General features: G+C 44.5%; 1 protein-coding gene across 3 annotated transcripts in view; it reads left to right on the top strand.

Moving 5' to 3' along the window:
* Nucleotides 1-26,377, top strand: part of TBC1D15 (TBC1 domain family member 15) — a 55,285-nt gene that overhangs the window by 20,159 nt on the left and 8,749 nt on the right. For 2 of the 3 annotated variants that reach the window (XM_084795153.1, XM_084795154.1), the window contains exons 6-13: nt 10,526-10,628; nt 11,903-11,953; nt 12,234-12,431; nt 13,383-13,511; nt 13,991-14,094; nt 15,293-15,387; nt 19,126-19,242; nt 26,254-26,354. In XM_084795153.1, the coding sequence (XP_084651279.1) occupies nt 10,526-10,628; nt 11,903-11,953; nt 12,234-12,431; nt 13,383-13,511; nt 13,991-14,094; nt 15,293-15,387; nt 19,126-19,242; nt 26,254-26,354 (898 nt within the window). The remainder of the gene's footprint in view (nt 1-10,525; nt 10,629-11,902; nt 11,954-12,233; nt 12,432-13,382; nt 13,512-13,990; nt 14,095-15,292; nt 15,388-19,125; nt 19,243-26,253; nt 26,355-26,377) is intronic. The other variant, XM_084795155.1, reaches the window with a different exon arrangement.

Here is a 26,377-nt window from a genome sequence, read left to right as displayed (position 1 = left end):
ATGTGGCTGAATGTGTATCATGGCATTCATAGGAAGGTTACTGGTCCTCTCTTTCCACCACATGAGTCCTTGGGATTGAACTCAGGTTGTCTTGGTTGGCAGCAGGGGCCTTTACACTGATACACCTTGCTGTCTCAATGTGTTAGGTTTTTTTTTAAAGGGAAAATTAGTCTTATTATATATAATTTAATGGTGATACCTCAGTAATTTTGAATTATATTTTTTTAATTTATATTTTATTTCATAGTTTTATATGTAAGATTGGAACTTTTAAGTCAAGCAATTTTGCATCCTTTTATAAAACTGTAAGTTGGACAACAAGGCCCTCTTACTTCGCAAAAGTCTCATTTATTCCCCTGCTGTATTTGGACACACAGTCCCTTTCTTGCTCTTATTCACAACAAACACTATTTTGGATGTCACTTAGAAGAGACTGTACTGACCACTTGATACTCAGTTGTGAGTAAAGCAGGCTGTTCCTGGAACTCAGAGATAGGTTGTCCTGAAGAACAGTGACAAGTTAATGACAGAACTGAAGAGCTGAGGTAAAGGAAGCATGAGCTTGAAGTACGGTGGGCTCCCCGGGGCTGGGGAGCGTCATCCAACGCGAGCTGAGGGCTTGCTGAGCAAGGAAGAGTGGTTGAACCGTTAGCACAAAAGGATGGAGAAATCTGGCAAGAGAGAGGATGTTTCGGTTGAACCACTAGCATGGAAGGAGGGAGAGATTTGGTAATACTGAGGACAGTTGAGTTGGAGTGAAGAGTAGAGATGTGTTACAGTCTCAGCTGTTCAGTATTCCAGGCCTGTGAAGTTTGCAGCAGGGACAGGATTTAGGTTACAGTCAAGGCCATGGTGAGCAGATGAGCAGCACGGAGGGGCCTACAGCCATGCCAGCAGGCTGTCCAGTCATCCACAGGAGCCCGGCAGGTAAGGCAGAGCTGTTGGATGAGTACTTATTGTTGGACTTTGTAGTAATCCCCTCTTCATGCACTAGTCAGGGCGGACTTTGGAGATGTAGGCTTAGCTTTTGCTTTTGAGACAGGCTCTTGCTGTGAAGTCTGAGTCCTCCCTCCGCCTCCAGTGTGCTGGGATTTTAGGTACACACCACTTTGGCTCAGAAGTAGGCTTAGTGCTTTGTTTTAAATGTGCTAGACTAACTGTACCCCCTGAAGAGGTGTCTACAGAAGGGCCAGAGTGGTCTTAGGAAAAATATTTGAAAGACGTAGGAATTGGAGGAAGAGCTTCTTAGTGCAATACTTCTTCCTATGGCCAATGAAACTCTGCCTTGTCTCTGCACCCCCCATCTCATTTCCTTGATTGCTTTTTATTCAGTGACACTTAAGAGCATATTTTTGTTTATTGTGCTGGCTAGTTTTATGTCAACTCGACACAAAGTAGTGTCATTTGGGAGGATGGACCCTCAATTGAGAAAGTGTCCTCTCCAGATTGGCCTGTGAACAAAGCCTGTGGTACATTTTCTTGATTGATGACTGATGTGGGAGGGCTCAGCTCACTGTGGGCAGTGCACCCTGGGCTGGTGATCTTGGTTGTGGTATAAGGAAGCAGGCCGAGCAACCTGAGGAGCAACCAGTAAGCAGCCCCTCATGGCCTCTGCACAGCTTCTGCCTCCAGGTGTGCCCTGACGGCCCTTTCCTCCAGGTGTGCCCTTACTGCCCTTTCCTCCAGGTGTACCCTGACTGCCCTTTCCTCCAGGTGTACCCTGACGGCCCTTCCCTCCAGGTGTGCCCTGACGGCCCTTCCCTCCAGGTGTGCCCTGACGGCCCTTTCCTCCAGGTGTGCCCTGACGGCCCTTTCCTCCAGGTGTGCCCTGACGGCCCTTCCCTCCAGGTGTGCCCTGACTGCCCTTCCCTCCAGGTGTGCCCTGACTGCCCTTCCCTCCAGGTGTGCCCTGACTGCCCTTCCCTCCAGGTGTGCCCTGACTGCCCTTCCCTCCAGGTGTACCCTGATGGCCCTTTCCTCCAGGTGTACCCTGATGGCCCTTTCCTCCAGGTGTACCCTGACTGCCCTTTCCTCCAGGTGTGCCCTGACTGCCCTTCCCTCCAGGTGTACCCTGATGGCCCTTTCCTCCAGGTGTGCCCTGACTGCCCTTTCCTCCAGGTGTACCCTGACGGCCCTTTCCTCCAGGTGTGCCCTGACTGCCCTTTCCTCCAGGTGTGCCCTGATGGCCCTTTCCTCCAGGTGTGCCCTGACTGCCCTTTCCTCCAGGTGTACCCTGATGGCCCTTTCCTCCAGGTGTACCCTGACGGCCCTTTCCTCCAGGTGTACCCTGATGGCCCTTTCCTCCAGGTGTGCCCTGACTGCCCTTTCCTCCAGGTGTGCCCTGACTGCCCTTCCCTCCAGGTGTGCCCTGAACGGCCCTTTCCTTCAGGTGTGCCCTGACTGCCCTTCCCTCCAGGTGTGCTCCAGGTGTACCCTGACGGCCCTTCCCTCCAGGTGTACCCTGACTGCCCTTCCCTCCAGGTGTGCCCTGACTGCCCTTTCCTCCAGGTGTACCCTGACTGCCCTTCCCTCCAGGTGTACCCTGACTGCCCTTCCCTCCAGGTGTACCCTGACTGCCCTTCCCTCCAGGTGTGCCCTGACTGCCCTTCCCTCCAGGTGTACCCTGACTGCCCTTCCCTCCAGGTGTGCCCTGACTGCCCTTTCCTCCAGGTGTACCCTGACGGCCCTTTCCTCCAGGTGTACCCTGACTGCCCTTTCCTCCAGGTGTGCCCTGACTGCCCTTCCCTCCAGGTGTGCCCTGACTGCCCTTCCCTCCAGGTGTGCCCTGACGGCCCTTTCCTCCAGGTGTACCCTGACTGCCCTTTCCTCCAGGTGTGCCCTGACTGCCCTTCCCTCCAGGTGTGCCCTGACTGCCCTTCCCTCCAGGTGTGCCCTGACGGCCCTTTCCTCCAGGTGTACCCTGACTGCCCTTTCCTCCAGGTGTGCCCTGACGGCCCTTTCCTCCAGGTGTGCCCTGACTGCCTTTTCCTCCAGGTGTGCCCTGACTGCCCTTCCCTCCAGGTGTGCCCTGACGGCCCTTTCCTCCAGGTGTACCCTGACGGCCCTTCCCTCCAGGTGTGCCTTGATGGCCCTTTCCTTCAGGTGTGCCCTGACGTCCCTTCCCTCCAGGTGTGCCCTGACGGCCCTTCCCTCCAGGTGTGCCTTGATGGCCCTTCCCTCCAGGTGTGCCTTGATGTCCCTTTGCTCCAGGTGTGCCCTGACGGCCCTTTCCTCCAGGTGTGCCCTGACGGCCCTTCCCTCCAGGTGTGCCTTGATGGCCCTTTCCTCCAGGTGTGCCCTGACTGCCCTTTCCTCCAGGTGTACCCTGATGGCCCTTTCCTCCAGGTGTACCCTGACGGCCCTTTCCTCCCGGTGTACCCTGATGGCCCTTTCCTCCAGGTGTGCCCTGACTGCCCTTTCCTCCAGGTGTGCCCTGACTGCCCTTCCCTCCAGGTGTGCCCTGACGGCCCTTTCCTTCAGGTGTGCCCTGACGGCCCTTCCCTCCAGGTGTGCCCTGACTGCCCTTCCCTCCAGGTGTACCCTGACTGCCCTTTCCTCCAGGTGTGCCCTGACTGCCCTTCCCTCCAGGTGTACCCTGACTGCCCTTCCCTCCAGGTGTGCCCTGACTGCCCTTTCCTCCAGGTGTATCCTGACTGCCCTTCCCTCCAGGTGTGCCCTGACTGCCCTTCCCTCCAGGTGTACCCTGACTGCCCTTCCCTCCAGGTGTACCCTGACTGCCCTTCCCTCCAGGTGTACCCTGACTGCCCTTCCCTCCAGGTGTGCCCTGACTGCCCTTTCCTCCAGGTGTACCCTGACGGCCCTTCCCTCCAGGTGTGCCCTGACTGCCCTTTCCTCCAGGTGTACCCTGACGGCCCTTCCCTCCAGGTGTGCCCTGACTGCCCTTTCCTCCAGGTGTACCCTGACGGCCCTTCCCTCCAGGTGTGCCCTGACTGCCCTTTCCTCCAGGTGTACCCTGACTGCCCTTCCCTCCAGGTGTGCCCTGACTGCCCTTTCCTCCAGGTGTACCCTGACTGCCCTTCCCTCCAGGTGTACCCTGACTGCCCTTTCCTCCAGGTGTACCCTGACTGCCCTTTCCTCCAGGTGTACCCTGACTGCCCTTTCCTCCAGGTGTACCCTGACTGCCCTTTCCTCCAGGTGTGCCCTGACTGCCCTTCCCTCCAGGTGTACCCTGACTGCCCTTTCCTCCAGGTGTGCCCTGACTGCCCTTTCCTCCAGGTGTACCCTGACTGCCCTTTCCTCCAGGTGTACCCTGACTGCCCTTTCCTCCAGGTGTACCCTGACTGCCCTTTCCTCCAGGTGTATCCTGACTGCCCTTTCCTCCAGGTGTGCCCTGACTGCCCTTCCCTCCAGGTGTGCCCTGACTGCCCTTCCCTCCAGGTGTGCCCTGACGGCCCTTTCCTCCAGGTGTACCCTGACTGCCCTTTCCTCCAGGTGTGCCCTGACTGCCCTTCCCTCCAGGTGTGCCCTGACTGCCCTTCCCTCCAGGTGTGCCCTGACGGCCCTTTCCTCCAGGTGTACCCTGACTGCCCTTTCCTCCAGGTGTGCCCTGACGGCCCTTTCCTCCAGGTGTGCCCTGACTGCCTTTTCCTCCAGGTGTGCCCTGACTGCCCTTCCCTCCAGGTGTGCCCTGACGGCCCTTTCCTCCAGGTGTACCCTGACGGCCCTTCCCTCCAGGTGTGCCTTGATGGCCCTTTCCTTCAGGTGTGCCCTGACGTCCCTTCCCTCCAGGTGTGCCCTGACGGCCCTTCCCTCCAGGTGTGCCTTGATGGCCCTTCCCTCCAGGTGTGCCCTGATGTCCCTTTGCTCCAGGTGTGCCCTGACGGCCCTTCCCTCCAGGTGTGCCTTGATGGCCCTTTCCTTCAGGTGTGCCCTGACGGCCCTTCCCTCCAGGTGTGCCTTGATGGCCCTTCCCTCCAGGTGTACCCTGCAGTCCCTTCTCTCCAGGTGTGCCCTGATGTCCCTTTGCTCCAGGTGTGCCCTGACGGCCCTTTCCTCCAGGTGTGCCCTGACGGCCCTTTCCTCCCCAGGTGCTTGTGCTCATGGATGTCTCTGTGTTCTACTCTAGAAAAGCAAGCTGTATAAGGGTAGAGCTGGTGTCTTGTTTTCATGTTTTCCTTATTCTACCCACAATGCCTAGTGCATTACAGATGCCAGTTAAAGGTGAATGAATAAATGATATGATAATTATGTTTGTATACTTTTGAGAGGGTAGTTATAAAAAGTACAATATTGGGACATAGATTTTTAAAAATTATTATTATTATACTAAGTGAGTTTAAAAATAGTAACAACGTAGGCAATTGAATGTGTGTAAGCAGCATGTGAAATTGTTTTCTGAATTTATCAACAGATGAGATGTAAACATAGGGAGGAGAGGTAAAAAAGCACATTCTCGGTATAAGATCCCAGAAGGAGGAGGGGCCTGGACAAGCATGCCTTTCACCCTCCTTACTGCAGCAGACAGCTGGCCAGGAAGGAGAGGCTTCAGTACTTACTTCTGTTTGAGAACGGGAAGTCATGAAGATAGTGTCTTAGATGTAGCATTGCTGCTCCTGGAAAGATAGCAGTGATGGCCCCTGCCTTCCTGATTTTGTAACATTGTAGAGTCAGTTTGCTTTGTTACTTTTTTCATTGCTGTGAGGAAATACAAGACAGAAGCAAATTGAGAAGGAAGGGTTTACTCTGGCTTGTAGTTGAGGGTGTGGTCAACACTGGAGAAGACATGGTAGCTTGAGCAGCTGACGTGGTGGATACGTGTGCTGAGCTCACTTCCCTTTTTATGATCCAGCACCCTAGCCCATGCAGTGGTCCTCCCCACAGTCAAGATGGCTCTTCCCACCTCAAACTAATCTAGATAACTGTTCACTGGTGTGCCCAGGGCCTTGCCTTCTAGATGACGCTGAATACTGTCATGTTTATAGTCAATATTAGTCACCATACCAACACCAATTAAGTAAGTGTAAACTTTCAGTTGTAATTGAATAAACCAGATACCTATGCATATGTAGCTTTATATAAAGGATGCTTTTTGCGTGCAGCAGTAACTGAAACTTGGTAAAGAACGGAAGCAGTCAAGGAGTGGGTACAGGGTACTGCATGCACATTGGGGGGCCGTGCATAGCACGTAGTGATGAGATCAGAGAAAGCCTGCCAGGAAGAGGCACCTGTGCCTTCTTGTTGGTTTTGTATTAGTTATTTTTCTCTTGTTGTGATAAAACACCATGCCCAAGACAGCTTACAGAAAAAATACATTATTTGGGCTTATGATTATAGAGAGTTTAGAGTCTCTATATATAGCTGAGCTGGGTATGTTAGCAGGAGCAGGAAGCCTAGGATTCACATCTTGAACCTCAAGCACCAAGCAGAGAATACACTCTGGATGGTGTGAGGCCTTTGAAACCTCAAAGCCTGTTTTTAGCTGTTAACTTCCTGTAGCAAGGCCACGCCTCTGAAACCTCCCAAAACAGCTTCACCCACTGGGAGCAGGGTGTTCAAACATCTGAGCCAGTGCGCATTCTCATTTCAATCATCATAGTTGCTCTTGTTAAATTTTATCATCCACCAAGATACAGCTTTGTTGATGGAGAAAACTGTTGTTAGAACTGATTATTTCAAAATCTTTTTCCCCCCCTTTGGAGACAGGTCTCTCTGTGTAGCCTTGGCTGTCCTGGACTCACTTTGTAGTGACCTTGAACTCACAGCAATCTGCTTGCCTTGTGCGCCATCACGCCTGGCGATTATTTCAAAATCTTACGCTTTGATCTCAGCCTTACACAATAGAGGGACATTTTGCTCTTTGTTTATGAATAGTATAAAGTATAAGATGATATGAGCTTTGTATTTTGGGATGAGAATGTGTCCTCTGTTTGCTTCTCTGTTAGAAATTATGCTCAACCACATCACATTTTATGGCTCCCAGACATTAATAAAGTGAATATAAGTAGCAGAAAAAAATTCTTCAAATAGTTACCTATATAAAAATTAATAAATTTGATCATCTGTCCGCATGCAGCGTTGTAGGGTGTCTTTCCAACTCGATTAAACCTATGCAAATACTGTCAGACACTCCACAGACCTTTGCTTTGTCTCCTACATGATTCCAAATTCCATTAACTTGACAAACAAGACTTACCATGTCATCCTAACGGTATTAACCCCTTAAGGATTGCTTTCCTACCCTGAGCAGGGCTTCCATATGGGCGAGCAAAGAGTGCCAGTGACCGTGGTAGACAGATGTATAAGCCAGAAAGATGCTAGGCCAGCGGTGTCCAATTTGCCATTTGAGGTTTGCTAACCAGCTTCTTGGTACTCGTTGTTTCCTAAATGGTTTTCTTACCCTAGATAACTAGTGTTGCTTTAATTGATGTAGTAAGTATTCTTTTACTTATTATCGTTTGAAGTGCTATATCCACTTGAAAAGAATATAGCAGTTAAACTGCAGACAGGAAGAGGAAACCACTGCATTACCAGCAGGTACCACAAAAACTTCTCTGAAAACTGAAGTTTGTTAGGATGTGAGGGAGGCGTTTGAATTCTGTTGAGTTATTTTCTGTTTCAGGCAGTGTTTTTCCCCAGTAATGCATGAGTATTCAACAGTAAAACATTTTTCTAAAAAAGCCAAAATGGTTGTATTATCATATTACCCCAGCCGTTTACAAGGTTAGTTCCCATAAAGTTTGTTGCTGTGAGTATTCTGTAACATTAATATTACGTGTATTATAGGTGTTTTGCCTCTATCTGTGTGTGTATATCATATGCATGCCTCCTGCCTGCAGAGGCCAGAAGAGAGGGCCTCAGATCCCCTGGCGTAGAGTACAGACTGTCGTTAGCTGCCATGTGGATTCTGGGAATCAAACCCAGGCCCTCTGGAAGAGCTGTGTCTCTGCAGTCTCTACATTGACTGTTTTCTTTAAATTCACTGTTGGTTAATGTTGACTGCAGTGCTTTTTCATGGATTTCATTAGTGTTGCATATTTACTGAATAGTCTCAGCAACAGGAGAGAATGGCCCCTAGTCCTCTCCGTGTACATGCTTCAGCTTTTACAGCTGCGGAGTCGCGGGGCTCATGCCGGGGCTGGGAAGGGCTTCAGAATTTTTAGGTGATATACTTAGTATTGCCATTCTTTTCCTCCTTAAACTTTTAGCAGGCAGTGGTACAGTTGCTGGTGCTGACATCATTTAAAGCTCACGTTACTGCTGCATTGAGTTTTAAAATGTTGATTAATGTTTGCATGAGAGGTTAGCTTCCCAGGATACATACTTTGAGATTAAATTGGTGTGATACCTTGGCAGTTATAAGTGTGTAGAAACCAGCGCTTTTCTAGTGAAGCCGCCTAGCAACCCTCTGTCCCATGTTCAGGGTCCTCCTTACCCCTTTGATACCTTCCTCCAGGGCAGCTGAGATTTAAGGCTCTTCAGAGTTTCCCCAAGGGTGTCTGTAGTAGCCACCAGGGAGTGTGCTGTGTGTAAGGAATCAAGTCTTTCTGCTTAGGGATAGGTTCTGTGGCTGCTTGCTTGTGGAATGCTTACTCTTTATCTTGGTCAGCTTGGTGGTCACTGAAGTCTGGTGCTGTATAGAGCTGGCCGAGCCCGGGAGCTGAGGGCGGCACGCTTGTTATCCCTCTCTACAGCACAGGCAGTGCTTTTGCTCTCATTTTTAGTTTAGATTTTAAGTAATTTGATGTTATTCAGTGTGAGAAACAAATAACTCCCCACCAGTAAATGCTGTCCTAGAACAAATAATTCCTACATTACTGGCTTTTCTGGTGCACTTTTAAAATATTGCCCAGCAGCGTGGCACACACCTTTAATCCCAGCACTTGGGAGGCATAGACAGGTGGATCTCTGTGAGTTTGAAGCCAGCCTTGTCAACAAAGCAAGTCCAGGACAGCCAGGACTATACAGAGAAATCCTGTCTTGAAAAACAAAAAGATTGGCCTATTATAAAGGTGACTTGCTATAAGAGACCCCATAGCTCTGCACTTTAATAACCTGTACTAATTTTAGAAAAACATATTGAATGAAAATGTATGTTTTATTTGTGCCCCCCCCAATCAAATGATTGGACCACAGTTGGTTTTGTTTTGTTTTGTTTTTTTAAAGCCAATAAGCTTTATTAGCTTCTGTTGCCTTCACAAATCCAGTGCTGTTCGCAGCTATGTAAGGGAAAGATCCTGTTTAGGATTTCATATCCCCTCCGACATTACTGCTCTATTCTGCTATGTTAGAATCAAGACAAGATAACTGTTATTAAAGATCTTATCTCAGACATTTGTAATAAACTAGAGGTGTATTGCCGCAGAAAACATTCATTTTTATTTTAAGCATAAGACATTTATAGATTTATTACAACTGCCTTATTAGGTCATAAGACAATAGAAAAAAGACTTGTTAGTTTGTCTGATTCTGAGGAATTAGGTATCTGTTTGGAAAGCACACTATTTATTCTGTGGTTACTAAGTGTGTAAAGAGACCTGTTTCTATAGCTTTATTTAGAAAACTAAAAATTGTGGTCATTGAAAGTATATCTCTAACTTTACCTATATAAAATCATATTAAATATTTTGGTATGTATGCATTTGCAATTATGATTAGTATGATTACGAAAGAACTTTCATATCTTGTATTTTTAAACATCTTGTAATACTAACAAGCTGTGGAACAAATCTGGAAATCATTTCAAAATGCGTGTTTCTTATTCTGTATATATTATATACTTGAATCCTACAGTTTTTGGTTTCATTTATTTTTATAACAAAGACATATATGTTGTAGCGTTTTCTATTTTAGTTATCCAGGAATTCAATTTCATTGCAACATAAACATCTTGGATTTCCCTAGAATAAAAACATAAGAATATATATCTGTTACGTAACATTTTAAGATTTTGATTGAGAGGTTTTAGTGGTTATAAGAGAACTTGCTGTTCTTGCAAAGGATGCAGATTCAGTGTCCAGAACCCACACCTGGCCGCTCACAGCTACCTGCCACTCTAGCTGCAGAGGGTCTTCTGCTCTGTTGGCACCAGGCACACATGAGTCCTACATATGTATGTGTAAGCAAAACACACACACACACACACACACACACACACACACACACTAAAAATAAGGGTTTGTTTTTGTTTTATTTTTTAAAGTTAGGCAGTGGTGGTGGCTCATGTCTTTAATCCCAGCACTCAGGAGGCAGAGGCCGATGGATCTCTTGAGTTCCAGGCCAGCCTGGTCTACAGAGTGATTTCCAGAACAGCCAAGGCTACACAGAGAAACCTTGTCTCAGAAAACAAAACGAACAAAAAACATTCAATATTTCATGCTTTCGTGACGTTCTCAAGCTTACATACTACTAGGTTTTGCTAATTGGACATTTATTAACTAGGAAACTTCTTGAGCTAGAGTTTGTTTTTGGTTAAGAAAAGTATGCACTAATAATTATTCAAGAGATAATTGAAGTATTGTAGTATTTTCTAAAAAAAAAAAACCAAACCCCTCTGTTTTAATTACAGGTCATCACAAGATAATAGGATACTGCTTGTCAACTGTCAGAATAAGAGTCTTTCACAGTCTTTTGAAAATCTTCTAGATGAACCAGCATATGGCTTAATTCAAGTATGTGCTTATAGCCCTTGATTGTCCCCTTTACAGGCCTATCAGTCTGAGTCTGTCGTTTGTAGTCCTCCTCGCTGGCTTCTCAGCACCCACAGAACAGGCAGGCTGTGTGGTCGCTGTGGCCTGGTGCTGTGTGATCTTACACAAAAGTAAAGGGACTGGAGAGATGGCTCATTGGTTAAGAGCACTGACTGCTGTTCCAAAGGACCCAGGTTCAGTTCCCAGCACCTACATGGCAGGCAGATCACAACTGTCTGTAACTCTAGCTCCAGGGGGACTGATTCCCTCAGAAATGCAGGTAAAACACCAATGTACATAAAACAGAAAATACATAAATTACAAAAACCAAAAACAACAAAAAGCCAACCAAAAAACACCAAAACAACAACAACAACCCAACCAAAAAACACCAAAAAGAAGAAAAAGTAATCTGACCTGGCAGTGTTGCTGCACACCTTTAATCCCAGCACTCGGGAGGCAGAGACAGGTGGATCTGCGAGTTTGAGGCCAGCCTGGTCTACAGAACGAGTTCGAGAACAGACAGGGCTAAAACAGAGAAACCTTGTCTTGAAAAACAAAAAGAAAAAAGTAATCTGAATTTTGGTTTCACTTCTCAGTAGATTGTGTGGGTATTTGTATTTGATTCCTCGAAATGTGTGTAGGATGGTCTTGCTTTGGACAAAACCATGCACTGCACACGTGCAGGGTCCCTGGTTGTTTTTATTCCTTTAATCACTTTAGCCTGTGCTTGAGTGCTTATATGTTTCTGGCACTTTTCTTTGACTTTAGGAATGTAAAGATTAACAACATAAAGTGGAGACTTCAGGAAGGAGTAGGACAAGAAGATTAAAATAAAAAGTTCTTTTGAGAGTAATGATTAATTAGTAACTGTTTTTTGTAAATATAAACAGCAGGCACTTTTGGCTTTAGAACTAACCTTAGGCCTAGTCATAGAACAGAAATTTGTTTTTGTTTTCTGAGACGGGGTTTCTCTGTGTAGCCTTGGCTGTCCTGGAGCTCACTCTGTAGACCAGGCTGGCCTTGAACTCAAAGAGATCCACCCGCCTTTGCTTCCCTGACTACTGGGATTAAGGGATTAAGGTGTGCCATCACCACCTGGCTAAGAAATGTTTTGATATGAGTAGCTAATATAATTTTATTGAAACATCAGCTCTTATCTAAATAAACAGCCTTTAAATACATATAATCAAACACTTTGTTTTAGTGTGGTAGTGCAGACTTGGACAAACATATCTATATATTTTTTTGTGAAGGCAGGACTGCTAGACAGAAGAAAGCTGTTGTGGGCCATTCACCACTGGAAAGTAAGCACTGTGTACATTTTTGTATGCAGACTGAATGAAACCTGCAAAGCATTTGTTGATCTTCAATTCAATCAGTAGTAGTAGTTTGTCATGGATGTGCTATTTTAACCAACTGGTTTAAATTTTTCTTTCTAGAAAAAAACCCCCCACTAAGATAATCATAGAACTTTAGTTCTGTTTTAGCTCTGATTGCCTTCCTTTTAAAAGCTTTGCTTTTTGCCACTCATGAGATAAATTTGTTCCTGATTTTAATAATGCTAATTTTTTTTCTACTACATAGAAAATTAAAAAGGATCCTTATACAGCAACCATGGTAGGATTTTCCAAAGTTACAAACTACATTTTTGATAGTTTGAGAGGCAGCGATCCCTCTACACACCAACGACCACCTTCAGAAATGGCAGATTTTCTCAGTGATGCTATTCCAGGTCTGAAGATAAATCAGCAAGAAGAACCGGGATTTGAAGTCATCACAAGAGTGAGTAGAGTTTGAAAGTAATCTAGTTCTTAACATTATAATAGTACATCGAAAATGAAACTCTGTTTTCATATCTAATTTCCTGTAGCCCATTGATTTGTCCTTGTACACCGTCTCGTCATTGATGTTGCATCTCTGGGGAGTGCTTCCGTAATCATGAGGAGGTTGTTTTGTGGAGGCAGAAAAGTGAGGGATGCTGAGCTTGCCTATGGCTGTTAAGTTTGCCTGTAATTTGCCCGTTCTGTGTAGGTGCCAGACGCAGCTCAGCACGACTCAGGGTTTTGTTCTCTTCATAAGTTGTTACTAAGATAGATGAGTTTGGGCCTTGAATTAAAGCAACTCTTCATAATAATCAACAATGTTTTTGAGTTTGGTGCACTTTTGGGCTTGCTTGTAATTATGAAATGGTAAATTTCTAAGTTGTGGAACTTAATTAAAGGCTTTATCTTTAAGTAGTATTTTTAAATTACCAGTATCTATTAATTGAATAAAAACAGCAGAAATTGCCAAGTGGAACTAATGAATCATGAATCAATTTTTAGAATTGCAAACTTCAATTTGGAAGAAAAGCTAATTTTAGAGTGTGATTAGTGGAATAATTAAATAATCTATCTCTTAATAATACACCATTTGATTTGAGGGTTTCTTAGAATTGATGCTGAATGGTTTCTACCTATGTAATTGAAAATCTAATTGCAAAACCTTTTTAATGACAAATACTTTTAGTCTGTGCAATTTCTGAATTTGTATCCTGGTTACTTATGTTCTATAGAAGGGGAAATGTGTGTGATATTGGCCAATAGAGCGCATTAACTTAAAACTGGAAGAGAAGGAAGGATATTAGGAGCGTGAGAGCTCACTCTGAGAAACAGCGTCTTAGGAGTTTTTGTACATGCCTTGATGTCATTTACAGGTGTGTGAGGAGTACTGTCATGTCTCTTCCTGTTCTAGATTGATTTGGGGGAACGACCTGTTGTTCAAAGGAGAGAGCCCGTGTCACTGGAGGAGTGGAGCAGGAGCGTTGACGCTGAGGGGAGACTGGTGAACGTGGAGGGCCTGAAGCAGATGATATTCAGAGGGGTACTGCTGCCCTGCGCTGACTGTCAGGGCTTGCTTGGTTTCGTCTTGACTTTTGCAGGAAGAATTGACTCTCATTTCTCTGATGAAAGATATTTTAAAGTTTCTGTATTGAGTGGAGGAGGGGGGTGTTTATAATGCCCCTGGGTGCTGAGCTTGGGCATGGCCAAAGGTCTAGGAGAAGATAATGGTTCTTGCTTTGTCTGTGGGTTGCATGAGGAGCCTTACAGGAGTATGCTGTTCTTACCTCTTAGGCTGAGCTCACTCCTCAGCCCGCCTTCTGCTGTACAGGCCACTGCGCTCTTGTTTATGGCAGTTTATCAGCTGCTACAGCTTCAGTACTTAGACATAAGAAACAAGGGGGTAGTCATTGAGTTGAATTCTTTGGGGGTATAAAACTCAAGTTTCCCATTCAAGTTTTGTGAATTTAAGGTATTTTTTTCTTTTTAAACTAATGTGATTAATATGAATACTTTTTTCAGGGTCTTAGTCATTCATTAAGAAAACAAGCATGGAAATTTCTTCTGGGTTATTTTCCTTGGGATAGCACCAAAGAGGAAAGAACTCAGTTACAAAAACAAAAAACGTAAGTGAATGATGGTTTTTTTATGTTTATCAGAGATATTCAAGTAACTCACCCATACAATTAATTTTTATGTGAGGATTCGGAGTAGACCAGGAAATGGTAGATCAATTAGATTTCATCCTTTCAACTTAAAAATTAGAAGCAGTGTTAAGTATTGCTTTGTTTTAGTGTATTTTAAACTAGAACCACTTGTTTAGAAGGATCTTGTCACGCCACGCTGTGAATATGTAAAACAAGGTAGAATAACTATTTACACACACGAAGTGTAGCATTCATCTCTGTTGGTTTATATATATATATTGGTTTTATAATTATGAAATTACAAAACTGGGCTAGGTGTGTATTTGTTATTTAAATTTAAGTTTTTTCATTGTGCTTATACAATGGGCACAAGGAAGAAAAAGAGTCTTGTTTTCTTATTCTTATAGAAAAAGACAGCTAACTTCCTAGGTGTTTTTTATGTCCACTTTCAGTCTAACCTTTGATTTGACACTTTAAATGCATATCCAATAATCTTTATCAGTCTCAGCCTTTCTTATATCTTTTTCTATTAACAAGTTTTCTAGTAAAAATTATAGGAAAACAACTTTAAAGTTGGGTTTAAAAAGTTATTTGGAAGCTGGGTGTGGTAGTGCACACCTTTAATCCCAGCAGGGAGGCAGAGGCAGACAGAGTGCCGTGAGTTTGAGGCCAACCTGGTCTACAAAATGAGTCCAGGACAGCCAAGATTACACAGAGCCCTGTCTCAAAAAAAAAAAAAAAAAAAAAAGTTATTTGAATTCTTGTTTATAATTATTCAAAAGCTTTAGTTGCTAAACTATTTAATAAGTGGAATAAATTTAGAAATCACTTCAATAATTGAATGTTTATGCTGGGTGGTGGCACACGCCTTTAATCCCAGCACTTGGGAGGCAGAGGCAGGAGGATTGCTGTAAATTCAAGGCCCGGCTGATCTACAAAGCGAGTCCAGGACAGCCAAGGCTACACAGAGAAACCCTGTCTCAACCCCCCCCCCCAAATTATTGAAGGTTTTAAAATGTACCTAAAACGCTAATAGTTAGGTTTATGTGAAAACATTTTACCATTGTGTATAAACTTACATACCATGAGCAACATAAATACTCTGATATACTGTGTATAGAAAAGTCAAGTAACAGTGTTGCAAACTGGTGTCCCCGGTGTCTGCTGTCTCTTGCAGTGACGAGTACTTCAGGATGAAACTGCAGTGGAAGTCTGTCAGCGAGGAGCAAGAGAAGAGGAACGGAAGGCTGAGGGATTACAGAAGTCTGATTGGTATGTTCCCATAGTAACTTTGGAAATGCAAGATAAGAGTAGATAAGATTACAGCAGCAAAATACCTGGTATGATATTGGGGTGTACGAGAAAATCTGGGTTGGGAAATGCATGTGCATCTAGCAGGCCTGTAAATTCAGCTTTTGCATTGTTTAAGTACCGATGTACTTTTCATTCCAAAAAGTGAATTAAGAAAAGATAATTTGCTTATTTTAAAAGACATCATTTTTATATTCCTCATGTAAGTGATGTTGTGCTTATTATTGAAAAGTTAGAAACTATAGATGACCAAAAAGAAAATACAAACTTTGTTTCTGCTCCCTTGCTTTGGTTTCTCTAGCTTTAACAGTCACACATTGTATTATCGCCCTCCTTCCTGTCTTTGAGATAGGCGCTCTGTGTGGTCTCGGCTGTCCGGGAGCTTGCTATGTAGACCAGTCTGTCCTTAAGCTCACAGAGTTTCTTGCCTGCCCCCTTTATTTTTTAAAGATTTATTTATTTATTATATACACCTGCTGGCCAGAAGAGGGCAGCAGATCACATCATAGATGGTTGTGAGCCACCATGTGGTTGCTGGGAATTGAACTCATGACCTCTGGAAGAGCAGAAAGTGATCTTAACTGCTGAGCCAATTCTCCAGCCTGATTTTCTTGCTTTTGAGTCATTTTTAAATGGAAAAATCTCAAATTTGAAAAAAATATTTACTAGGGAATAACAACTATTCTCTAAGAAAAGAGATACTTGATAGAGTTCTGTCACTAAGACTGTTAGGTTTAGTTCTGAAATACCTGGCCCCTGGGGTAAAAATCAAGTCTTTAGTTGTTGAAGGCTGCTTAGCTTGTGCTGTACACACCTGCCTGGCTCATTTCAATTCACTGTTTGTCTTACATACAGGGAAACGAAAGCATTGAGAACGTGAATGACTTGTCTGTTGTCATGTGGCCAATAAGCAGCGAGTCTAGTTTTAGTGCTCTTCCCCTGCCTTTTAACAGCATATTTTTTATTTTTGTATAGTGTTAGACCTTGGTTTCAAGTTTTTATATTGAATTTGTTTGTGGATGTTTATAGGAACATAAATACAAAGTTTTTTTTGTCACTCATGGCCACTACCACCCACCTGTAGAAGAGAGGGCTCTGTCACTAGCTGGGTGTGGCGGTGTGATCCCAGAGCTTGGGAAACGGAGGTAGGCAAATTGATTTGAATTTGCGCTCAACAATCCCACACCAGCCAGAAATACATAGCAAAACAGTCTTTAAAAACAAACAAGAAGTCCTCTAAATTATATCGAGAAAGCTCAACCTGTTAGTGATGAAGACAACCACTGCCCTCTGTTGGTAGCAATTACTTTTGACCGAAAAGCATATATTCCCTGGAAAGTAAATTCTTTACTCTGCTTAAGGCAAAAGCTTCGGGGTTCTTTGTCATGAGTTGTTTAAAGATTCCATCCTAAGGCACCTACTATTTCCAGTTTCAGCAGAAAAGATGACGTGTTTCCTTTCCCTTCTGTGTAGACATAAAATGCCCAAACTAGGAAGGATTCTAGATGGTAACTGGTTGACTATTTGAAGGCCCTTTACACATGCCGCGTCATCTTCCTGTAACACTTTACGCTGTGGGGACTCTGATCCTGTTACTTTTGTGCCTCGTTCCAGGTTAGCCTTGAACTCCTAATCCTCCCTGTCTCTACCTCCCACCTAGCTTAAAGTCTTTATGACTTGAATTGAGACATTGCTCACTTTAGTTGAAAATAAAGGTTATTGAATTGTTTAATCTGTCTAGACAGTCCAGGGCTTTTAAGCCCTTACCCCCACCTCTTGCCCCCGCCAAACAAACAAACAAACCAAAAAAAAAAGCAAAATCCACATGAGATAGTTGACTCACCAGGGCTTATTGGTCAGCCTGAGTTCAGTGAGAAACACTCCTTCAAATAGGGCTGGATGGAGAATTGGAAAAGATACCATGTACACATGCAGACATGTATTCATGTACACACCTCTGCATAGGAGGCTGTGAGTCTTCTGGATCATAGGAAGAAGATAGATTTAAGTGTGATGGGATGCCATGGGAGCATTTTAAGAGCATTGTATCGTTTTTGCTCCTATCTGAAAATGGATCGCATCAGGTTGTAAGTAGGTATAAGAAAGCTGTCTAAGACAGGAGTAGGATCAAGGAAGCTTGTTACTAGGAGGTAGGAGTCCAGGCAAGAGATGCTGGTAGTGCAGAATTGGAGGACCCGTGTAGTTGATAGAATTTACAAGAACTTGGTTATTCAATATTACGTGAAGTAGGACTCACGTTGTCGACCTGAGAAACCAGGTGCTTAGAACTGCCAGTTACTCAGATGAGAAGATCTGGACCAGAAGAGTAACAAGATCTGGGTTGTAGTTTAGTTGCAAGCACACTTGGCGGCTGCCTGCACAATAGTTCTAGAGGGGCAGGGGCAGATTGAGGCAGCTGCTAAAGTCCAGATGAGTGGCGACGGCTGCTTGCTGTAGGAGACCAGCAGCAGATAGACTTGTGTGGAGACTTGAAGAAACTGTGGTGTTCGTCCTGCAGCTCCTGGGGAGGGGGATCTAGGCAGAGGGGACAGGACAGTAAAATCTAAATTTAAGTGAGAAGAGAGAAGACATCACTGTGGCTAGAGTGGAGTTAGTTGAGTGCAGAGTGCAGTGAATTGGATGGGAGGTGAGAATTTTGGTTTCTCTGTGTTTTGAAGACTTAGTGTGGCAGTGGCAGTCAGGGGAAGGAAGGGTGAATGGCAGTTTTCGGGTGAGCAGCTGGAGAGACGGAGTTGCTGTGCTTTATTGCCTAAGGTGAGAAAAGCCAGCTGTTTGTGAGGGGCCATTTGGAATTCAGTTTTCTATACTAATTTTGACATAAATATTGGGTATTCACTAATTTCAGTTCTAGGTGAGGTAAGAGCTGGAGCTAAATTTAGGGTCACTAACATACTGCCTGAGAGACACTGAAACAGTGGTTTAGGAAGAAGATAAGATTTGCCAACCAGGCAGTATGTTTGGAAGAGGCCCTAGGGCTGAAGGTAGTTAAAGCACTTTTGTTTACACATGGGGACACTATGGAGAAAGCAGGAAGAAACAGACAAGAGAGGAGAAAGGACAGAAGGGTGGGGCTTCGTTTTGTGACTAGTGCTGAGATCATCAGAGAGTCGGATTATAAGGAATGCTTTGTGGGTGGTTGGGTGTGCCAAGATGATCAGCCTGAGTTCAGGAGGGAGGGAAAGGGGAAGACTTGGACACAGCACTTAAGCTCGGACAGACTTCTCTAAACAGACGGAGAGAGACTGACTGGGACTACAGACAGGAAGGAAGGTGTGGTTGAAAAGGTTGCTGTGAAGAGAAGGTCACGGTGGGGTGCTGTGCAGTAGAGACACTGACCAACCTGAGGAGGAGGGGAGGAGGAGGAGGAGGAGGAGAGGGTCACTAGAGCAGCTGGTGGCTGCTGGTGGAGCTCATACATAGAAAGGGAGGGCGTCTAGCCTTAGTCACTGTCAGAGAAGCTCATCCACGGTGTGTGTGTGTGTGTGTGTGTGTGTGTGTGTGTGTGTGTGTAAGTATGTGTGGATGTGTGTGGAAGGACTACTTGATGGGAATCAGTTCTCTGGGAAGTTTTCTTTAAAGCTTGACAGGAACTGAAATTAATTAGGAATTCTGTGCTTATTAGATAAAACTTTATACAAGAATCTGTTTTTTGAAATATGTGATGGTTTTCTTCTTTAGAAAAAGATGTCAACAGAACAGATCGAACAAACAAGTTTTATGAAGGCCAAGATAACCCAGGACTGATTTTGCTTCATGATATTTTGATGACCTACTGCATGTATGACTTTGATTTAGGTGAGTTTTCTAAAGTCTTGGTTTAAATAAAGACTCCTGTGTCTTTATTTTAGAATTTCATGAGCTGGTTTGGAAATGGTAATTACTTTAGAAGCCTGTAAGGCTGTGACGCCACAGGAGGTCCCTAGGTTGCCATAACAAGTCACAGGGGCACTGTGGAATTAGTTAACTTTTTTGAGAGACTTATAGTGACACCTTCAGGACGTCATTGTATTGGCTGAAATATCTTTAAGGATTTAGCATTTCTCTTGGTGAAGCTATGTGTTTGTAAGGCTGGGTGTTTGGCCTTGCTAGGATAAGTAAATACTACATAAAAACAAACGAGGGGCATGGATGACCATGGTGGTCTTCTGTCAGCCTCAGGCTTTGCGAAGTTCGAGAACTGGTATGATGCTCAGCGCGCTCTTCAGTGGACAGAGGCAGGCGGAGCTGAGCACCCCTTACCCGAATGGTTAGGCGCATTTTGGATTTTGATGCTTTTTGGATTTTGAGAGTTTATTTGGAGGTTCTAGCAGGGGAGTGAAGCTACTCAGATCCCCAGGACTGGATCTTCTCTGCTTAGAGAAGGTCGATGTCCTCTGAGTGTAACTTTCAGAAAGGACACTTGCAGAGAGGTAAGGAAGGAAGCAGGCACCACCCACCCGGCCAGCCTGATAGCTGAGTCAGCCTTGGTGAGTGACCACGGGGTGACAGATGCAGTAGCCAGATCTCTCTCACATCACACTTGGGATTTTGGAAATCAGAAAGATATCAAACCCTGAAACATTGAGCTTTTGATGAGCTCTTTGGAGGAAGTGTGTAAGTGGAGCTGCTACTTATTCTTGAAGATTAGAAATGTCTAGGAAAAAAATCAGTAAGTCATTAAAAATATGTTTGTGGACAAAGTTTGAGAACCATTGTTGAGGCTTTTCCTTTTGAGGGAAGATACTGATTAGAGCTCCTACCGAAAGTGAGTTATTAGGACTGGCATGTGAAATGCGACATCGTATAGGAAACTGTCTCGTTAGGGTTTCATTGCTGTGAGGAGACACCATGACCACAGCAACTTTAAGAAAAACATTTAATTGGGCCTGGCTTTGTTTCAGAGGCTTAGTCCATTATCATCATGACTGGAAACATGGTGGTGTGCAGGATGACAGACATGGTGCTGGAAGAGCTGAGGGTTCTACATCTCGATCCACGGGACTCATTGAGTGGAGCTTGAGCATCTGAGACCTCAAAGCTGGCTCCCACAATGACAGGCTTACTCCAAAAGGTCACACCTCCTAGTAGTGCCACTCCCTGTGGACCAAGCATTCAACACAAGAGCGGATGGGGGCCATATCTATTCAAACCACCATAGGAAGGGACACTAGAGGGGAGAAAACAGTAAAAATACTGTTTTGTTTTGAGACAGGATCTTGCTGTGTATTACTGCTTGGCTTAGAGCTTGACATGTAGATCAGGTTAGCTTTGGCCTTGAACTCACAGCAATGCACCTGCCTTTGCCTCCTAAGTACCACAGGGATGTGCCACCATGCCTGGCCCTAAGGAACTGATGTTTGTAAGCAGCTCTGGTGGTTGCCCTTTGTTATGGTTCCCAAGGCATCAGCCTCTTTACTGACACTATATTGAAAACTACAGAGCTCTCTTTGAAACACACAAGTGTAGCCAGTTTTATCTGCTGTTCCTCTAGTGAACCATACCGGACTGTTAAAAGTATATGAAATGACTTTCAGGTTATAAAGTGTTGTCATACTGGCTTTGATCTTAATTTTGAGTTACAGTAACAGTTTTTTGTGAAGAAGCGATGCTGTTTGTCCCACTTTATCAATGAAATGTATTGGTTCAGAAAAAAGTGACTCAAGGTTGAATAAGAAGGAAGCAGTTGATCTAGGGTGAGAGACTCTAACCCTCATAGCTGGCTTGTCTTCTTACTTTAGACCAGCAGTTCTCAGCCTATGGGATGCAAGCCTTTGGAGTTGCTGCTTGTTCTGCATAGCAGATGTTTACATTACGATTCATAACAGTAGCAAATTACAGTTACTGTATTAAAGCATCAGGAAGGTTGAGAAACACTGATGTATACCTTCAGCGCCCCAGTCCACATAAAAACGGTTTAACAAGTTACTACGGTAGAGATGAGGGTTGTGTTCTTGGGAACAGTGACACTCATGCATTCTCTCCTGGTGACAGTCCACATACGGCTCTGCGTTCTGCCAGGAATACAGCCTGAGAAATGTAGCCCCTTACCATCTCCTTGTGTCTATACCAACGCCGCGCTTTCTAGTCAGACACTTCAGGTACTTGAAACAGTGAAGGTTCCCAAGAATAACTCTGGGTTATTAGAAGCTAAAATAGCTGTTTTTGCGATCAATGGAGCACATTTCCTGCTCTTCACTTTTACTGTAACCTAGGCAGTAAACTTAGTCTTATGACTCCATCATACTGACTTGTTTTCTTAACTCACAGATAAGTAATGAGTAAGATCCGACTTCACAGAATTCAGTCTTGTTACAGAGAGTAGACAGTGGGAAAAAGTACATGGGAACTGAAGGAAGAATGAGCTTCACTTAGAGAGCACAGGCCCAGTGCTTCAGGAAGTGCCTGCCTGTCACAAAGGTGACCCTGAGTATTCAACAATATGTTAAGCTGTTCAGAATACTGTGTGCAAGAAGGCATTAGAGTGTATGGTGTTTTTAAAAATAATTTCTAACCTCCCAAATTTTTTTATTTTATATTTTAGTAGATAAATTTTAGTTACCTGAAAAACTGACCTGTGAGTAGACTGAAGATTTGTCACGTGGGGTGACACACACCTTCAGTCCTAGCACTTGGGGAGGCAGAGGCAGTTGAATCCCTGTGAGTTCAAGGCCAGTCTGGTCTACAAAGTGAGCCCAAGACAGCCAAGGCTACACAGTGAAACCTTGTCTCGGAAAACAACAAAACAAACAAACAAAAAAAGAAAAGAAAATCAAACTAGGCTGATAAGGAATGCTATTTGTCCCACGTGCCCATTGCTATGAAGGTAATTTTAGGGAAATAGTTTAGAAATTGAGGTACTGCTAATTAAGATGTACTGCCAGCCATAGTGTGGTCCAGGTGCAGGTGAACGCAGTAGTCGCCGGCCTCGCTCCTCCCTAATACTGTGTACACTTGTTCTACCCCACAACCCATGACTTGAAGAGCATCCTCTAGACGAGCAGGTAGTCTGAAGACGATGAGGATGTGGACAACTTGCCTCAGTAAGACTTACAGAAGAGATAGGATAGTGATCTCATGAGAGCCGAAGACTTACAGTATTAAATTAGCTTTTTAGAACATTTTATTCTTCATGGCTTAATTACAAAGCACTCCCCGCCCCCCTCCAGAGAAAAGATGTATTGTAAATCTTGTGAAAAGCACACTTAGTTTTTCTATCATAGACTACTCTGTCAGGCCCAGTAGAATCATGCTCCTTTGCCTGTGGAGAAGGCCACATTAGGTTTCCTTCATGCTGCAGCTGGTTTACTTTAACGCTGTCCTTTATTTCATTGTCAGTGCCAGATTGGAGAAACTCTGCTGGTAATATGTGAATCTTCTAACTTAGCTATTCCTTTCCTAAAACTGTTACTTACAAACATCTACATAAATCTGTAGGTATGTTTATATTTGTGATGTTCTCTTCTCTAAATGTCTTTGTCTGGAACTGTAGTTACTGGTCTTCTCTAGGAACCAGGTGTTCTCACGCTAATATGAGTAGCACTTTATTTTCCCAGAGGGTAGAGGTTAGACAGAATGTGGTAATATAGTAAGACTGTATGGATGGCAGAGCACAGGCTCACGGCAGATTTAGCTTTGCTCTTAAGAACATTGGTGGCTGGCTCTTCCAGAGGACCAGGTTCCATTCTCAGCACAGGCGTGGTGGCTCACAGCCTTCTGCAACACCAGTTCCAGGAGATCAGCTTCCTGCCCCTAGCCTCTGTGGTACCAGGCATACCAGTGGTGCACAAACACAGATGCTCACAAGTCACCAAAACCATAAAATAATAGTAAAAGACTCTGTTGTCTGAAAACCACTTGTAAAACAAAAAAGAAAATTGAGATGTTTAAAGAGTAGAAATAAGAAATTTGACATCTATGTGCAAAGTAAATTTAACACCTTATTTTTAAATGAAGAGTGTGACTTTATTTAACTTGTTATTGATTGTGGGTTTCACATGATGCACACTAGTCCCACTCATCTCTGCCCTGTGCCCTTGCAACCTCCCCCCAAAAAACTCACATACACTAACAAAAATAAAAACAAAGCATTAAAAAAAATCTCTCTGTGGAGGCTGTAGTGTGTCACAGTATGTCCTACGGTATACCCCTCTGTCCACCATGTCTTCACTTACAAAATGTTCATTTCAATGAGTCATTGGTCAGGTAGCTGGCTTCTGTGACACTATCAGTGCTGGGTCCATAACGGAACTCCGCTTGTTTATCCTACTGTTTCCCTGTGTCAAGATCGAGCAGCTTTGCATCAGCAGGGCTGCCCCTTCATGAACCCCAACAGTTCATGAATGGTGTAGATTTTGGGGTGAGCCAACTCAAAGCTCTAGATCTAGGCCTGGGTAGTCAGTTGGTGACCCCACTGGCTCTCCCTTATCTGCAGCACCAGGGCAAGCTCTCCAGCAGTGCTCTGGCTAGGCCATCCAGTGCCAGCATTGCAGGGTAGGGTCAGATCCCCTGCTCTCAGGCCCTTGGGGCCAGCTTATACTCACCCAGTTTTGGTGTGGAGTCCACTCTGCTAAGTGTTGTAGCCACCCAGGCCTGGCCAGCTTTCCCCCTCTCTCAGGGTTGATTTCTTCTTTTTTTGATTTTTCAAGACAGGATTTCTCTGTGTAGCTCTGGCCATCCTGCGTTCCCTTTGTAGACCAGGTTGGCCTCGAACTCACAGAGATCTGCCCAGATCCTCCCAACGTCCTGGGATTACAGGTGTGTGCCGCTGCGCCGGGCTCTGGGTTGATTTGTTTTTTCTTTTCTTTTCTTTCCTCTCTTTTTCTTTTTTAAAAGATTTTAATTGATTAATATTGATTTATTAATTATACAGAATTCTGCCTACATGCCAGAAGAGGGCACCAGATCTCATTATAGATGGTTGTGAGCCACCATGTGGTTGCTGAGAATTGAACTCAAGACCTTTGGAAGAGCAGCTAGTGCTCTTAATCTCTGAGCCATCTCTCCAGCCCCGAGTTGATTTCTTAATTTGCTACATGTTCACATAATCAAAAGACTTGTAGGGAAATAACTGAGAAATTGCTATAGTGCTGAGGAGAAGGTAGTTAAAGAGACAGCATTAGCTGCTAAGATACTAATAGGATGAAGCAAAGTTCCTAGCCTTGTCAGCCAGAGAACACAAGGGAAGAGTGTTTACTATTTAAAGGAGGGACACAGTTTTTGGTTCTGTCTGTCTGAGTTAGCCACTGAGATGCCTGCGGGACGTGCTGGGCCTTCTCTAGTTCTGCTTTGCTAGTAGTTAGTTCCTGGTACATTGGCCCTGGGTACTGTCTTTGTAATTTTTCTTCCTGGAATTTCAACAATTCTTTTCCTTCAGTGTTTTCTTTGCCTCCCTGCCTATTTCCTCTGCAGTGTCTGTCTGACAGGTGCGTTTCACTTTCTTCTGGACTATTTCTTTATCTCTTCTTTCTTAGATGTTTTGCATGTCTTTTTAAAACTTTTTAATTGGAATATAATATCATAGCCAGGTGGTAGTGGCACACGCCTTTAATCCCAGCACTCGAGAGGCAGAGGCAGGCGGATAACTGAGTTCGAGGCCAGCCTGGTCTACAAAGTGAGTCCAGGACAGTCAAGGCTACACAGAGAAACTCTGTTTCGAAAAACCAAAAAATAAAAATAAATGAAAAAAAATAGTCATTTCCCTTCCTTCTGCTCACCGTGACTCTGTTTCCCCTTGTTCCCTCTAAAGATCATGGCCTAGTTTTCTTTAATTATACTACTTATATGTGCATATGCATGTAGAGATAAATATTGAAAGAATGAATATGTAAATACAACCTGAGTGCACTCACAGGTGCCTGCCCGAGTGCGTATGTGTTTAGGGCTGGACACACGGTACTGGAGAAGCTAAGGAGATAGTCCTTGGAGGACTAATTCTCCACCTCTCAGCAGTCAGTAGTTGCCTGTAGTTCTCTGTCTAGGGTGGGGTCCATGGTGCTTTGTCCTTTGATGTTAGCGTGACTGCTGTTGCTGTCGTTGTCAGGATCTTGTCTGAGGAGCAGTATTGTTGTATCTGGAAGACACAACCTTGCTGCAGGCTTTCTGGTGCCCTGGCTCCCAGCACCTTTCTGCCCTCTTTTCAGTGGTGTTCCTTGAGCCTTAAGTGTAGGGATTATGTCATAGGTGTATCATGTGGGGCTGAACGCCTCAGTGCTTGCCTGTTCTCTGTGTTTTGATCAAGTGGAGGAGCTCCGTAATGGTCTCCATCTGCTCCAGAAAGAAGCTTCTTTGATGAGGGAGACTGCACCTGTTGCTACCCTTTCATCCATCCTTCCTTCCTTCCTTCCTTCCTTCCTTCCTTCCTTCCCTCCCTCCCTCCCTCCCTTCTTTTCCTCCCTTCTTTCCCTCTCTCCCTTCCGTTCTCTCCTTTCCTTCCATCCATCCTGGTTTTTTCAAGACAGGGTTTCTCTGTGTAGCCTTAGCTGTCCTGGACTCACTTTGTAGGTCAGGCTGGCCTCGAACTCAGAGAGATCCGCCTGCCTCTGCCTGGGATTACAGGTGTGCCCACTGCGCCCGGCGTGTTGCCCATTCCTGATGGTGATGCCTGCATCAAAACCTTGTAGCAGCCATGTACGTGAATAACTCGTCATTCAGAAACTACTGATCTTTCTCATACACCTAGATTTCTATTTTTTTTAATTTTTTTCTTCATGAATGTGGGTATCTACCAGTTTTTAGTCCACAGGAAAGTAATTTTCAGCTACATGATATGCATAAAAGAGCTCACAAGATTCAGGTTTTGAGAGACTTTCTTCCTCTTCCTCTTTTTAGGATATGTACAAGGAATGAGTGACTTACTTTCCCCTCTCTTATATGTGATGGAAAATGAAGTGGATGCCTTCTGGTGCTTTGCCTCTTACATGGACCAAATGGTAAGTGGAGGGTTCCTTCCTTT

Source organism: Acomys minous, assembly GCF_964271855.1.
Source record: "Acomys minous genome assembly, chromosome: 9".
NCBI classification, from domain to species: domain Eukaryota; kingdom Metazoa; phylum Chordata; class Mammalia; order Rodentia; family Muridae; genus Acomys; species Acomys minous.
The sequence above is the reverse complement of the archived record's forward strand: the minus strand, read 5'-3'. Positions and strand labels throughout refer to the sequence as shown.